At 46.3% G+C, this 15,090-nt stretch overlaps 2 protein-coding genes across 3 annotated transcripts; one reads left to right on the top strand and one right to left on the bottom strand.

Moving 5' to 3' along the window:
• Positions 1-122: 122 nt before the first annotated feature.
• dhrs4 (dehydrogenase/reductase (SDR family) member 4) lies at positions 123-12,697 on the bottom strand. 2 transcript variants are annotated; one of them, XM_083993232.1, is made up of 9 exons: positions 12,509-12,697; positions 1,943-2,058; positions 1,588-1,765; positions 1,303-1,404; positions 1,103-1,173; positions 964-1,015; positions 690-824; positions 524-579; positions 123-421 (listed from the first exon to the last, which is right to left on the bottom strand). In XM_083993232.1, the coding sequence occupies exons 2-9, from the start codon at positions 2,053-2,055 to the stop codon at positions 307-309; spliced, it is 822 nt and encodes a 273-aa protein (XP_083849358.1). In that variant the 5' UTR covers positions 2,056-2,058; positions 12,509-12,697; the 3' UTR covers positions 123-306. The 2 variants fall into 2 exon arrangements, with proteins under 2 accessions (XP_083849358.1, XP_083849357.1); XM_083993231.1 differs by lacking the exon at positions 12,509-12,697 and adding an exon at positions 2,367-2,502.
• On the top strand, positions 2,924-15,001 carry efs (embryonal Fyn-associated substrate). Its single transcript, XM_083993225.1, has 8 exons — positions 2,924-3,088; positions 3,612-3,820; positions 4,633-5,895; positions 6,059-6,175; positions 7,769-8,719; positions 8,858-8,914; positions 11,086-11,343; positions 12,552-15,001. Exons 2-8 carry the CDS (start codon positions 3,809-3,811, stop codon positions 12,735-12,737), a joined length of 2,844 nt encoding a protein of 947 aa, XP_083849351.1. The 5' UTR covers positions 2,924-3,088; positions 3,612-3,808; the 3' UTR covers positions 12,738-15,001.
• Positions 15,002-15,090: the final 89 nt, after the last annotated feature.

The raw sequence follows: 15,090 nt of genomic DNA on the forward strand, positions 1-15,090 counted from the left end.
CTGCTTTTAAAGTGTCATTGGATCACACTAGGAAACTTCCCAGATAAGTGCACACAGAGAACAAACCAGTTACAAACCTATGTTATATATACTTATGTAAATAAAAAAATTATTATCTGATATCTTGATTAGAAATCATTTATTATAAACATCAGCTGAGGAACTTCAGACAACTTAAACAGTAATGTGTGAAGTTATATGACGCCTCAGAATAGTGGATGGAATCAAAATACAGCCAAAAATAATCTACAAAGACAAACACACAATTAGTGTTCACTACACATAAGTTTTGCTGCCAGTGGACGCTCAGAGTCGACAGCTCATCCCTCCAGTCACTGTGATGGTCTCTCCGGTGATATAGGAAGCCTCGTCAGTGCACAAGAAAGCGATGACTCCACCGATTTCCTCTGGATCTCCGATTCTGGAGAAGGAAAAGATGAAATATTACATTAAGAAATTATCAATATATGTATGAAACTCACAGGATATTAGTGACAAGGTGCCATGTGAATATGAGCTGCACCTTTTAATGCTGAGCTGCTTTTTGAACTCGTCCACGACGTCTTCATTTTGCCATAACTGAAAGAGAGTAAAGTATAAATATTACAGAGATATACTACATCAGGAGGAAAATGAGAAAAGAAAACAGGATCTGAGTGAATGAGACAAAGAGAAAAGTGTTTTCTCACTGCAGAGCTGAAGCGAGTCTTAATAACTCCAGGCGCCACACAGTTGACTCTTATGTTGCTCTGAGCCAGCTCAGGGGCCAGGGCCCGGGTCAGACCCAGCAGGGCTGTCTTACTAACGCTGTACGGACCCAAAGCCTGCAGAAACAGAGAGCACAGACCAGATGGAATAAAAACATAATCATGAAAACTTGATGTCTTCCCAGTTTCAACACTGAGTCTAGTATCCTGACAGCAGTGACAGGAGAAAGACACACAACGTTCTGCTCCCACTGACCTGCATTGGTTGGTATGCAGCCACTGATGACACAAACACTACATTTCCCCCTCTACAAGAAAAAAAAACAGATACTTTAAAGTTTTACAGTCTTTATTATTTGGATCTTGCTTAAGCTGTATGATATTTTGTCACTCACCCCCTTTTCTCCATGTGAGGCGCCACCAACTTGGTCATGAGGAAGGCTGATTTCACATTCACAGACAGGATCTAGTTAAAGACAAATTGGATAAATGATACATCATTTTCTAAAATAGTTTCATAAATGAACCTGCATGGAAGACAGAAACCTCAGACTCATTTATAAATGAGTCCTCTGGCTTCATTCGTGCTGTGTACCTTGTCCCAGACTTCCTCTGTGGAGTCCATGATGTTTCCAAAGAAAGGGTTGACTGCTGCGTTGGACACCAGGATATCAACACCCCCGCACTTCTCAACGGTCTGCTCCAGACACAGAAGGAGACAATGAGTAAAAAGAAACACCTACAGCCTCATAATGATGCGTTAAATTAAAAATAAAACCATATACTTGCAATATTTCATCTCCAATTTACCATTTTTATCTGTAAACTCTCTATTACATACATTGACTCTGCAGATGGTATCCCTGAGGGTGTGACTCACCAACTGAACCAGTTTTTCTCTGTCCTCCCCACTGCCAACATTACATGTGGTTCCAGTCACTTGGATGCTCTGGCTTTGCAGCAGAGCCACTGCCTTGTCCACATTGGCCTGTCGCCGGCTGCTCACCACCACATGTGCTCCCCTCTTTCCCAGGGCCTGAGCGGCAGCCAGACCGATGCTGGGGAAGGCAGGAGGAGACCTCTGTATTAGATTAAGCCTATAGTAATTATCATTATTATGATGAATGTGCTGTTTTACGTGACATGCAACTTTGCCACAAGAGTTTGAGATTGTCCAGATTGTGGTTTTTCCATTGCAAAACGAGCAACACAGGAGTAAATGACATGATTCTTACCCATCTGTGGAGGCTGTGACTATGGCTACCTTTCCAGCGAGGCTGCTTTGAGACATACTTCTTTGGCCAGCAGCAGGGTTGGTCCTAAGGCACCTGAAAACACTCCTCAACATCACCTGTACACAGAGATTCAGAGTCAGCCAGTTATATTACTTATGAAAACACTGGGTAACTAGGGCAGAGGTCATCTGAGTTATGGCAGCTGAGTAATACAGTGAATAAGCAGTGCATGGAGTTGAGAACCACTTTTAATCAGCCTTTTAGAGTAATTATACACTCATCAATCCATGGTACAGCAATGTAAAGACACTTAAATTGGTGTTTACAAGGCAGATTCATACAACTCAGTTCAAGTTTATGTTTTTACGCAGTGGGCTTCCAAGTATAAGCAAATGTGCAAATGTGATCGGGAGCATTATCTCACCCTGCCGTTCATGCAAAAGTAAACACGAGGTTGCACAGATGAGGAATTTGCCCAAAAAGTACCCCCAGAGTACAGCAACACCAGGACCTTGGACTATACCGACGGTTCATGTGTTGCTGTAGCCAGTATTTTCCGGGTACAAGTCCCGCTGTCAAAATAAAAGCCTCCAATAAGCAATCACTCATTATCGGTGGTTGCTTGATTCAATATAACATCAATGTCGATAAAACAATAATAATAATATGAATTTGTTAAGATTATTGTAAAAAAAAATGTGCTGTATCAATCCATGATAGCAGTAGTTTAGTTTGACGTACATGTGTTTTTAATTTACATGTTAGTTATTCGAGTAGTGGCAAAATACCATGGTCCGTAAACGCAACGCAAAGCAATCGAGCCAATCACGTAAAAGCTGCTCTCCGAGCTGCGGCTGCCCGCGCGACTTCACAGCTCCTGGATCGGTCTAAACATAAATAACGTCTGACGTCGACACGCACGTTACGCTTTGAGATCAGCGGACTGCGCGTGCGTGCGTGCGTTCCGAGGAGGTAGGCGGAGAGCTCGCTCTGTTGTCATCATCGTCGCCGGAGAAGATGATTGAACGGCGATGGCCACAGATTTTCACGCTTGAAAAGAAGTGATTTTTTTTTTTTACGTATCATACCATAGACTGTACGCACGGTACGAAGTTTAGCGGCGATAAGAGAAAAGGAAAAAACAAGGTAATTATTTTTTACAAACACAGCTTTTACGTGCTAACGTCGGCTGGTAACACAACTCGGCTTTAGCGGTTTTACCCATTGTTGTGTGTTTTTTTTTTTAGCGTTAGCAAGGAAAGATAAGCGGCGTTAACGGAGCTAACGTTAGTAGCTAGGCCGCGGCAACGTATCCCCACTGCATTACGGTACTTACACTTTAAATTATTTATACTATAACCCGGTTGCAGGGGCGGTTTTAAAGTGTATCCAGCTATTCGTGCTATTTTAGTCACCACCCATTTATCTGTGGTGTTGAGTCAACGTTAGCTTTTCTTTTTTTTTTTAATGAACTGGCCGCATTTAACGTAACGTAACGTCCCTGGGCGTGGAAAAAAAGGGGATAGACAGGTGTTGCAGCTGCCTACCTTTTCATTTCACATGTGCCTTTGAGTCAGTCTGGATGTGTTTACTTATTTAGCCGTGGGAAAAAAAGGGCGTGAAAAGCTAAAAGCACATTTCTGTGCCGTGGATTTTTTTTTTTTTGCAGGATCCTTATGAAGACGGACGAGGAGGAGATGTGTCCTGCCCAGATGCAGCTGTGCCCGGGCACTGAGACTCTGTGGCGGCCGGTACATCCACGAGAACCGCTGCTGCTGATCTAGATGGATGCATGAGCTTTTTTTTTTTTTTTTTTTTTTTTTCTTTTTAAAGAAAGTTTTTCAGTTTCTCTGAAATCCATCCACAATGTCTGTCTCCGTAAGTACAGTATTTGTTTCTTTGTTTGTATACATTTGCATGAATCCTGTGTAATGTGATCACACTGATGGGCAAATGTGATCAAAACTCATTTGTAACATTATTATATAAGAAAAAATCGGATGGGGGTGTTTTTATGATCATATTATGGCACTATATCTGGACAGTCATTGCCTCCATTTCTGATTTAAGGGGGTCCCACATGGCTCAACGGAGCCTGGTTGTCCCCAGGGGGTTGGTTTAGAAAATGAAAGGGGTCTTGACTCTCTGGCTTTGGGTTGGCAATTAAACCCTAAACAGCAAGGGACAGATGTGCCTCTCATCCCCTCCCCCTCCCTCTCATCTCCCTCATTACCATTAAGCTCTTGTCCATTTCATCATTGATCCTCCCTGACTGTGCCCCTTTTTCCTCCCCTGCCTCCTGATTTACTGACACAGCTGTGAATTTTGAGTTAATCATTATGCTTAGCTTTTACATTTTCCATCTTTTTTTTGTTTTTGTTTTGTTCATCCATCCTCTTCCTGTCTTCTGTCTTTAACACAGACATTTTACGAGATCTTCCCAAGTCACTCCTATTCACTCTCCATTCAACAGCTCTAAACAATCAACCTTTTTATGCCCCAGACTTAGCATCGCCGTGTCAATGTACTTGTTTGTTTGTGGTGTGCAGATGTGAGACAACTAGCTTGTGTGAATTTTGGCTGTTGATTAAAAACCCACGTTCGTATGGCTACTTGGTGTGTGTGTGACTTTTGTGAATGAGTGGGTCTGTCTGTGTTCATGATTTCCACTATTGTCTCCTCCCTCTCAGACCGTGTTGGCGAAGGCGCTGTTTGACAACACAGCCGAGAGCCCGGAGGAGCTGGCGTTCCGAAAAGGCGACATCTTGATGGTCCTGGAGCAGGAGCAGGGCGGCGGTCCGGGCTGGTGGCTCTGCTCCCTGCACGGGAGGCAGGGCATCGCCCCCGCCAACCGCCTTCGACTCCTTCAGACCGCCGCTGGCCCGGGCGCGGAGCTCCGCCGCGGCGCCAGCGAGGACTCTGTCTACCTGTCGCCCGGTTCCCCCCTGGCCCGCTCCGGCGTCAGCTGCAGCGCCGAGGACATCGACGGAGTGTATCGGTCCCCGCCGGGTGTCGGCGAGGGACGAGGAGCCGCCTCGAGGCCGGGCGAGCTCCGTAGGGTGGAGGGTGGGCGTCCGCGCTCCCACTCCAGCTCTGGCACCCGACCCCGACCCGACTGGGACATCGGGGTGGCGGGACGTCCACGCTCGCCCTCTCTGAGAGGACGCGGCACAGAAATAGCAGGCACACTTTATCAGACTCCGGTGGGTCCCACGCCGCAGCACGCCCGGCAGCCCGGGGCGCTCATGGCTTCAGAGTCCGTGTACCTCGCTCCCAGCGGCGTGCCGAGGGCGGCCGACGAGCCAGAGGACAATACGTATTTGGTTCCCAGAGAAACACTAACGGCGGGACAGACAGACGACTGTTACTTGGTACCCAAAGGTACGCCGCTCGCAGGCGACGACGTTTACCAGTCGCCTACAGGAGGCGTCGTGGTCAACGGAGCGCCCGGCGCCCCCCAGCCCAAAGCGAGTCAGGACGCTCCTGGGATGTATCAGACGCCGACGCCCGTGGGAGCGAGCCTCCACAGGACTTCAGCCACGGCTCTGGCCCACCAGCACCCGTCTCCGTTAACCTCCGCTCAGGCGTCTCCCAGACCGCTGCTCAAGGGAGTGTCGCCCAAACCCGGCCTGGCCGCCCACCGGGGGTCCCCTCTGTTGGTCAGAGCGGGTCAGGTCCGGGTCCCCGGGTCCCCGAGTTTCGCCCGTAAGCCTCCTCCGCCGGCGCCTCCGGTGAGGGGAGTCACCAGGAAAGACGCACCACCGCAAGCAGAGTCCAACTCTGTCCCCAAACCAGCTGCTCAGACCGCCGCCTCCGCAGCGCCGCAGGAAGACGACAAACAAAAGGAAACCCCTCAGAGCAAAGAGGAAAGGTTGAATAATGGGCTGGACAAAAGCAGCAACGTGCACAGAAAAGGAGAAATCCAGGATTACTCGGATACAGGGGACGACCAGGTGTGTGGTGGTCTCTACTTCTCCTACTGTTGCTTTTTCTGACAGGAAATACTTTGTTTTGTTAGTTTTATCTTTCATGAGTGGATTGTTTTCACATGTTACGTGTCCGAATTTCTTCAGCATGGTTCGCCAACTTGTGTGTGTGTGTTTGTTGCCTTGGTAGGTTTATGATACTCCTCCCAGCGGCAGGTGGCAGCGTCCAGTCCCATCTGCCCTCGATGACGACGGCATCTATGACACCCCTCGCTGCCTCCCACCACAGGCCGACTCTGAGTCGGAGGTAAAGATAACTCTGGTCACTTTGTTTCTGCATTCCTTCGGTGGGCAAGAGGCAGACCCAGCTGTTTGGGTTTTAAAGAAGTGCGTTTCCTCTCAGGTCTGTCTTGTCTTGTGCTCGAGTGTCAAACCAGTGAGTCATGTTTATGTTTTATTGCGTCAAACTTGGCCTCATTAATATCCAGTTGGCTCTGAAATGGCAATTTAACGAAAAGTTTCAATTTGGAGCTGTATCCGTCACCAGTTCCCATTAAGTTTGCACCTGCACATGTCACATGCGTGTAATTACAATCCTTCGTAACTTAACCTGTTTCATAATGATCTAGTAGAAACCCAGTGCAATAAATTTCCCAGGAGCGAGCTGGGAACTCTGGCAAACTGGCATTGGGAAAGTCGTGTCTGTACAAGCGAAGCGATTCACCAGTAAAGCGATGACTATCAAATCCCCTGTCACCATTTCTTCTCACATTCCACCATTAGTGTGTGTGTGTGTCGCCCTGCCCCCCCCCCCCTCCTCAACGTCTTAGGGCAAGGCCACACCTGTCTCAGTCTGCTGTGGGAGCCTGTCTATCCAGTCCAAATGCTGCTGCTATTTTCTCCCAGTCACACCCATCTGTCGGGGCCATGCCAAGGCCACACCACACCACCACCACTTACCCCACCCCCCCCATCCTCCCCCAGTGGTCTCCCCCCCTGTAATGTTACTTGAACACGTCTGCCAGTTGCTGAATTATTTTTTTTCCATCATTGCCTGCAATTACTGCTTATGGACCGCAGGACTCGCTGCTTTTACACTTTGATGTTGGAAAGGTCCACATGTGTTTCTCCCACTGGCCGGTGACTCCAGCATCTACTTATAGACTATTACTTTTCTGTCTGAAGCAGGGACTGTAGTTTCTAAACTCAGATGATGACTTACAGACTAATGTCTTATATTTATTTTTCTATGTATTTATTCATTTATTAATTTCTAATATAGGATCTAAAGCACTTTAAAACCAGTTTAGATGTTGTACCTTTATTGTTTTTCATATTCTTTCCTTTTTTTTTTTTCTGTTGTACATTTATTATCTGCCACATCTCAATTTTCTTTAACAAAAAATGAAAAAAAAGTTATCAAAATGCTTTTGGAGTAACAGTTCCAGGGGGGGTCCGGCTGGCAATGGATTTTCATATAATTGCGGCAGATAGAGCTCACTTTTGAATCGTCCAAAACACACACTATGAAACATCCAGATACCTCCATACTGCTCGTCCGTTCTTCTGACCCAAGTGTCCTGAAGCCGCCACATGAAAAATGAATGGGATCTCTGTTTTTAGCCTTGTTGTAGCAGTAGCTCCCAGTGGCTCTGTTGATGTTTGTGTGCATGCGCGAGATTTGCTGCGAGATGTTCATTTGTTGTTGTAAACCGTTGGATGTATGATGTGAACACTGAAGAACATCCCGCAGCAAATCTCACGCAGCCACTGGGAGCTACTGCTACAACAAGGCTAAAAACAGAGATCAAATTAGTTTTGGGTGAAGTATCCCTTTAACCTCTCGATCAGTGGTACAGAAACCCCTCGTCTAAACGCCGTCCCTGTCTCTCCATCGTAGGTCTATGACGTCCCCACCATCACCCTGAATGTGTCGACGGCGGAGATTCAGCCGGACGAAGCCGAGGACGAGGTCTACAGCGTCCCCACGCTCCCGGGCGTCCCCCTGGGGCCGGGAGAGTCGACCACCAGCCTCTCCGGCGAGGACGTCGTGGTGCAGGTGGGGAAGATCTACTGCGGCCCCGGGTCGGAGAAACGAGCCAGCACCGGAGATCACAACAAACGAGACTCCTCGGAGCCCGACTGCGGCATCTACGACATGCCCGCTCTGACGATCGAAGTCCTCCCCCACTCGTCCTCGTCCTCCTCCACCTCCACCCGCCGTCTCTCCGTCTCCAGCAACGGCTCGGGCGACGTCCAGTGGCGCGCCTCGCTCTCCAGCCTGGTGCACTCGGTGCTCAGCGCCGCCTCCTGCTCGCCCTCCTCTCTGTCCTCGCGGGACCTCGCCACCTCGCTGGCCGAGATCCTGTCCACCTGGAAGGCCAGTCACTCGGGCGACCCGCCGCCGCCTCTCCAGCAGGCGTGGGCTCGCCTGTCGGACCTGCTCCCCGCGCTGTCCGCCGTCGGCAACGCCCCTCCGTCCGAGGGGCTGTTGTCGCTGGTGCAGCGGTCCCTCGAGGAGAGCGCCCTCCTCCTGCAGGCTCAGGGCCGACCCCGGCTGCCTTCTCAAGAATCCCTCTCCCGGAGGCCGTTGCCCGCGCTCCCGGTGCCCGATGGGAAGTCGTCCGGAGGCGGCATGGGCTCCCGGAAAGGCAGCTGGATCCAGGAGAGGCCGCTGCCCCCGACTCCTCAGCCCGCCTTCCCCTTGCCCCCCACGCCGTCGACCGTGACTCTCACAGTGGGACCCATCAACGGAGAAGACGACCCCAGCAACGAGTACGCAGGGATCGGGCTGACTCCCATCCCAGCGCCGGTGCCGACTGGAGACAGCGTTGGATACGTCAAGCTGCAGGTCGGTCCTCATGAGAAAATCTCATTCATCTTTCAGGTTTTTTCATGTTTTGTGTAGTTTTATGGTTTCAATACAACGAAGCACCAACTACGAATGTATCTGTATACACATCTGACTGTTGTCTCCTCGCTGCACCAGGGTAAACCTGAGCCACTTCCTGATGAGAACGGACAAACTATCACTGCAGAGCCAAGGGTGAGTCCTCTCCTTTGTGTTTTATTACCTCGAAATATATGTAACACTAGTCTGCTCCTAATGTGTAAAGGCAAAGCAAGGCAGCTTTATTTATATAGAGCATTTCATACCAAGTGGCAACTCAATGTGCTTTACATAAAAACAAAACATTTAATGGTCCAGTGTGTAAAATGAGTGGAAAACAGTGACATCTAGCAATCCGATTCTATTATTTATCTATTAAATGTTTATTTATGAAGGTGAAACTCTTGAAGCGTGCTCTCTGGTAGGCTGGATTTTCCATTCTGTACAAACATGGCGGCGCAATATGGCGAAGCAAGACCCTTGCTATATGTATATAAAAGAAGAATTATAAGGCTATGAAAACCAAACAGATTTTATTTTATACCGATTATACAAGCAGGAATACTGATTTGTATTAAAACAATTGAGAGGACTTACAGTGCAAATCCAACATTAAGATTTAAATTCCTTACGAGAGCTCAGCCACAAGCACATGAAAAGAGAAATGTTTTTAACCTGGATTTAAAAGTGCTCACAGTTGGGGCTGATTTCAGTTCTGCTGGTAGTTTGTCCCAGTTGTGTGAGTCAGTAGATCTCAGAGACTTACTGGGTTTATACTCTCCTAACATGTCTTTCATGTATTCTGAACTGTCCTAATTTCGGTTTAAAATGATTTGTAGTGCAGAAACAACACTGTGCAGCAAGTCTGCACAGATAAGTCATTGATCCACTGCGTTCACAGCGACTCTGTTTACTAATGAGCAGCAGCAGCAGCAGTGTGACTCATTAATCCAGCCTGCAGCAGCACCTCTTTGGCTCATGATGCAGGCGAAACCCATCGTTACTCATTACGCCACACTCTCCGTGTTTACCCAGCGTCGCCTATAGTTTGGATTTCTGACTCAGGAGTCTGCAAACTCGTCGCATGGAGAATTAGTTTTAGTCTAATTCCAACATCAAAGCCTGCAGCTGCAGACGCGTAACGACATGCATAACCAAAGTGACAGTCACGTACTGTCTCGTGTTATCTCTTCAGTCACTTCTTCCCTCTGTTGCTCGGCGCTGAGGTCACCTCTTTTTTATCGCTCCGTCTGCGTTTTTCCTCTGCTCCTTTAGTGAGATTCATTGGTTACACCACCGGCGATCAACAAGAGGACGCTTGTTAGATCTTAACAATCTTGCCTTTACATTGAACGGCGGCCGCAGGACAATAGGTGATAGAAAAGCACAGTCATTCTTTCAACAGTGGCACTCGGTGACGTAACGTGTGCGCGTGTGTGTTTGTGTCAGACTTTAGCTGACTTTAAGTTCAGCATAAGATCCTGTCAGTGTTACTGGGGCGAGAGTTTCACATGACACAGTTATGCACCTTCTGCAGGCATCGCTGAGAGGCTTAACTTATTAGTGTTTTGGCGCATTTAGGTGACTTCAGCTGCTCCTGCAAAAACAAACCTGTTTTTTTGAGTTTGGTTCCTTTTCATTTAATTATGTGGCAGAAATCAAGGAATCTAATCTAATGCAGAGTTAGTTTTTCAGTCACCACTGTGTGCACTAATCAGAGAAGTCCACAGGATGTCTGGTGTCTCTGATATTGAGTATTTAGATCAATGGTTTCAAAAGAGCAGAGCTGCGCCTACTGTTTTTTTTTCAACATCTGTAATTATCTTTTTAATTTACTCTTTTGCTCCATGAAATGCCAGAAAAGTGGAGCCTAATTTCTAAACATATTTAATTCACGAGGAAAGCATCAACATCAAACCCTCTCACTGGAGAGACTAAAAGCAGGAAGTGTTTTGGTTTGCTTTGATGTAAAGCACTTTGGGTACCGACTGGCTATTGTGAAGTGCTATACAAATAAAATTTGATTGATTGATTGAAGTGTTTTGGCCTTCTTTTTTTTTTATAAATAGTCGCAGATTAATTTCCCCGTCAGCCAAACCAATCTATCAATCGACTAATCCTCGCACCTCTGCTGAGGAATTTAATGTAATATGATTAAATGGCAAAAAGCATGAATTTCATTTATCAGACAGAGGTTCTCATTCATTTCCCCCTGATGAGATTTTTTTGTCCCAGTGTAAACCTGTTTGTCACAAGACCACTGAAGATAACAAGACAGTGCTGGCGACACTGTTGTGTGACTGACTCTTTTTTTTTTCCTTGTGCAGTTGACCCCGTCCCCTCCTCTGCCCGTGTCCCTCTCCCTGGAGGACTCGGAGCTGCTGTCCTTCTACTCGTCTCAGAGCCTCGCCCACCTCTCCTGCCTGGCCGACGCCATCGACGTGCTCTTCAGCAGCGTGCAGGGGAACCAGCCGCCACGCATCTTCGTAGCCAGGGGAAAGAGTCTCATCGTGACGGCGCACAAGCTGGTGTTTATCGGGGACACGCTCTCCCGACTCCTCACCTCTGCTGACCTCCGGGCCAAGGTGTGTAGAGAAATCCTTATGCACACTTTGATCTCATCAAACTCATCAAATACACAATCCAAGGGGCGGTGCGTGGCGCAGTGGGTAGAGCGGCCGTCCCATGTTGAGGCTACAGTCCTCGCCGCAGGCGTCCCCGGTTCGAATCCCGCGTCGGGCAGACCTTTCCTGCGTGTCATTCCCCCTCTCTCTGCCTCCCCATTTCCTGTCTATCTCTACTGTCATCACTATCAAATAAAAGCAAAAAGCCGAAAAAAATATACTTTAAAAAAAAAAAAAATACACAATCCAACAACTTCAAAACGCTCTGGTGGACAAGTTGTGACCTGCACATTCACCACGCTATGAGATAATAACGGGACGTTACGAGACAGAGTTGTTTTCGAGGCAAATGCAGAGACTGTTTGCAGAAAAACTGCCCCCGACGGGAAAGTGCATCAGCGGTTTTGCATGAATTTACCTCAAACGTCTCGTAACGTTCCGTTATTATCTCATATCTCGGCGTTTTGGAGTTGTTGGATTGTGTATTTGATGAGGGAAACCAAGAAATCCCATTAGCCTCCGTAGCGTAGCTCTGAGCAGCTTGCAGCTCTGCTCCACCGTTCTAAAAATAGCTTGCACCGACAATTAAAGGTAACGAACCTACTGCTAAGACTATAGGGATTATGGGCCAATTTGCCAAAATGTTGAATTATCCCTTTTAAATTGCCCCTCTGGGACAAATAAAGTTCTTTGATTGATTTAATTGATTGATAAAGAGGAACTATGCAGGATTTGTATCTTAACTATGCTACGTTTCTACCTTAATCAAACAGCTTTGGAGTAATTGTGAGGGTTAAATAAGTGACTTGTAACTTGTTACGAAGAGAATGGAGGCTCTCTGCCTTCCACCTAGCATCTAAACCAGGAAACCCGGTGTCCCAGCTTTCGTCTCGTCCTTCTTCTTTATGACAGATAAAACTGCACAAATATACATGTTGTAACACGTATATAATATATATATATATATATAACGTTATCCACCGCTCCATGGATAGCTTTCTCGCCGGCTTTATTGAAAACAAGTGCACATGGCCAGGAGGAGGGTTAGCAAAGCAGCGTAAAAGCGACCGGACTTACACAGTTCCTCTTTAAATCACAAGGCAAAAACTGAATTCACGTGTCAAACCTGTGTAATAATTCTCTGTTTTCTGTGTTTTCCTCTGCTTCAGATCACAACCTCGGGGGGCCGCCTCTGCCAGGCCTTGAAGTCGGTCGTGGTGGCAACAAAGGGCGCTGCACAAAGCTACCCGTCGGTATCCGCCACCCAGGAGATGGTGGACCGCGTCGCCGAGCTCTCCCAGCAGGCGGCCGGCTTCTCCACACTGCTCCAGCGTCTGGCAGAGATATCCTCATGATATTTCATATCACTTGGCGTTTTAAAAACAAAACAAAACAAAACTTTGTCGACACTACACATCTATTTTCTCTCTTTGAGATGCCTTATTTGTTGGTAGACTCTTTCGTTACCCTTTCGTTTTCACTGGGAATCGAAGCAAGTGAAGTTGAATCCTGAAAGTGTTCGGCCCTCGCTGCAGCCGCCTGTTACCGAGCTGGGATCTGACTGCGCTGGTTCTGTCCTTCAAATGTGTGTTGGTTTGCCTTTTGTTTATATACTGACCTCCGTGCTTTCGTGCCAGGCACACTTTGTCTGTTTGAGTGTTAACTTATTGAATATTTGAAGCCCCTCCGCGGCTTGGAGTGTCCGAGTAGACTGCTTATCTTGGGAGCTTTGCTTTGTTATGTATGCCGTATTTTTCTTTCCCCTCACATGATAGCCATTTTCCCTTCCTTCCTCTATTTATTTAGCCACCCCCCTCTCACCCCCCCATTCTAAAAATAGCACAGAAGGAGGCCTTACATCCTGGGTCTGGCCTACTTTTTACTGTGATACCTGAAAGGCCTTTTGTGATTAACACTCTGAAACTGTGGAAGCAGCACATCAAGTGTTTTTGGCCTTAATATGGGAGAAATGTTACAAAAAAAACAAAAAAAAAGGGTGTGAAATAGGAAGTTTTCCTGACTTGCATCCGTTATCTGTGCAAGTGTGTGTGATGTGTTTGTGTTGTGCTCATTTCCACGACTAGCAGGAAAAGATAAGCTGTGGTGCAGTTTGGGAATCTGTTCGCTGGGCTTGTTTTTTTTTTGTTTTTTTTTAAAGAAACATCTCTCAACATGTGTTCAATTTCCATTCATGCAGTTTTACACAAAAAGTCCAGCAAAGAACGAGATGGTATCTGATGAACCGATGCAGCGACTGTGTGTGTGTGTGTGTGTGTGTGTGAGCAGTGATAACCTGGTGAGAAAAATGTCCTAATCCTGTTCTTCCCCACAGTCACGTGGTTTTGCCTGACAGTGGATAGGAAACCTGTTGACCGAGGTTATCTGTCTGTACACGTCGTGTTATGATCCGCGCGGTTACATCTCGTTGACTTCCTTCGCTTCTTTATCTGCGTTTCCCATAGGATGCTTGTCAACCTTTCACTGAGGGAGCACAGTAGAAACTAAGGCTGGCTACTACATGCATAAATCATAATTAATGCAAAACCTAGCAATGAAACATCACTATCATTACTTTCCATTTTCCATCACAACATAAATATAACTGTATTTTTGAAGAAAGAAAATAATCAAATTACAATCCAGCCAGAATAAAACTGTGAAATTAAGCATAACCTACTTTTTAGGGGTTGAAATGGGAGAATTTCATGTTTGTTTTTTTAAATCCATCAAAGCACATCCCTGTTTTTCCCATCTCACACTGTTTATATAGTGTCTAATCGCACATTCTCGTCTACACTAGTCAGATCAGGTGCAATCGTCTACACACAGACAGCTCACTGTGACGCTGCCGTGGAGCATTAAGTAGACTGGAAGTTGAACAAACATGGTTTTGTCACGCTAAAACACTACAAATCTACAAATCCACGTAAACACAGGGCCAGTTCGGTCCCACAGGGTGCTCTTTAAAGGTTTCGGATCTGTCTTCTGTATCATGTTACTCAACCTGATATTCAAGTTTTAATTCTCGGATGCAGAGCAGTATCGTCAGGGCATTGCATAAACGTTTTCTTTTTTCTGTTGTGTGGCTCAGTTTTAAGTCATTTCTTTGAGGAGCACTGTTGCCTCGTGCTGTTACATTTTCTCTTCTGCAGCGCCACCTTGTGGAGGTTTGAAGTATTACTTAATTGAGACCTCCCTGCCAAAACACTACATGTATGAAGAGAGCATGTTCAGCAAAGTAAGCTTTAGCTATGTATTTATTATGGTCAGTTTTTATGTTTTGTTTTTCCTTCTTTTTGCTTTCCAGTTTGCATGGCTTTAACTTGCTTAGATTTTTCACCAGGGCGACTGTACTTGGACATTTACCATGAACAAGTTTTGTTTTTTCCAAAAAAAAACATATCTTTAGTTACAATTTAAAGATATGGCTGTATTTTCTTTTGTACATGGAAGTTTTTTTTTTTTTTTTTACGCTATGTGAACTCAAATGACTCAGTTATCCATATTCGCTGAGGTATAGAAATGAGTCTTTTGACTTTTCTCTTACAATAATATAAACCTAAATCTCATTACTTTACACTACATTTGGTGTCTGTCTTGTATTCCTGTTCAGAATGCACAAATACAACTTTTGCAATTAAAAAACAACTGTGTTTGTATTATTGATTTCAGTATATAATTGTTGAAAAATGTCATTTATTGTGTCTT

This window comes from Trachurus trachurus (genome assembly GCF_905171665.1).
Source record: "Trachurus trachurus genome assembly, chromosome: 18".
NCBI classification, from domain to species: Eukaryota; Metazoa; Chordata; class Actinopteri; order Carangiformes; family Carangidae; genus Trachurus; species Trachurus trachurus.

Coding starts and splice junctions, on each gene's coding strand:
- dhrs4 (XM_083993231.1), bottom strand. Junction 825..963: donor CTGCATACCAACCAATGCAG/GTCAGTGGGAGC, acceptor CTGTTTCTGCAG/GCTTTGGGTCCGTACAGCGT. Junction 580..689: donor AGACTCGCTTCAGCTCTGCA/GTGAGAAAACAC, acceptor ACTCTCTTTCAG/TTATGGCAAAATGAAGACGT.
- efs (XM_083993225.1), top strand. Junction 6,176..7,768: donor AGGCCGACTCTGAGTCGGAG/GTAAAGATAACT, acceptor TCTCCATCGTAG/GTCTATGACGTCCCCACCAT. Junction 8,720..8,857: donor TTGGATACGTCAAGCTGCAG/GTCGGTCCTCAT, acceptor TCGCTGCACCAG/GGTAAACCTGAGCCACTTCC.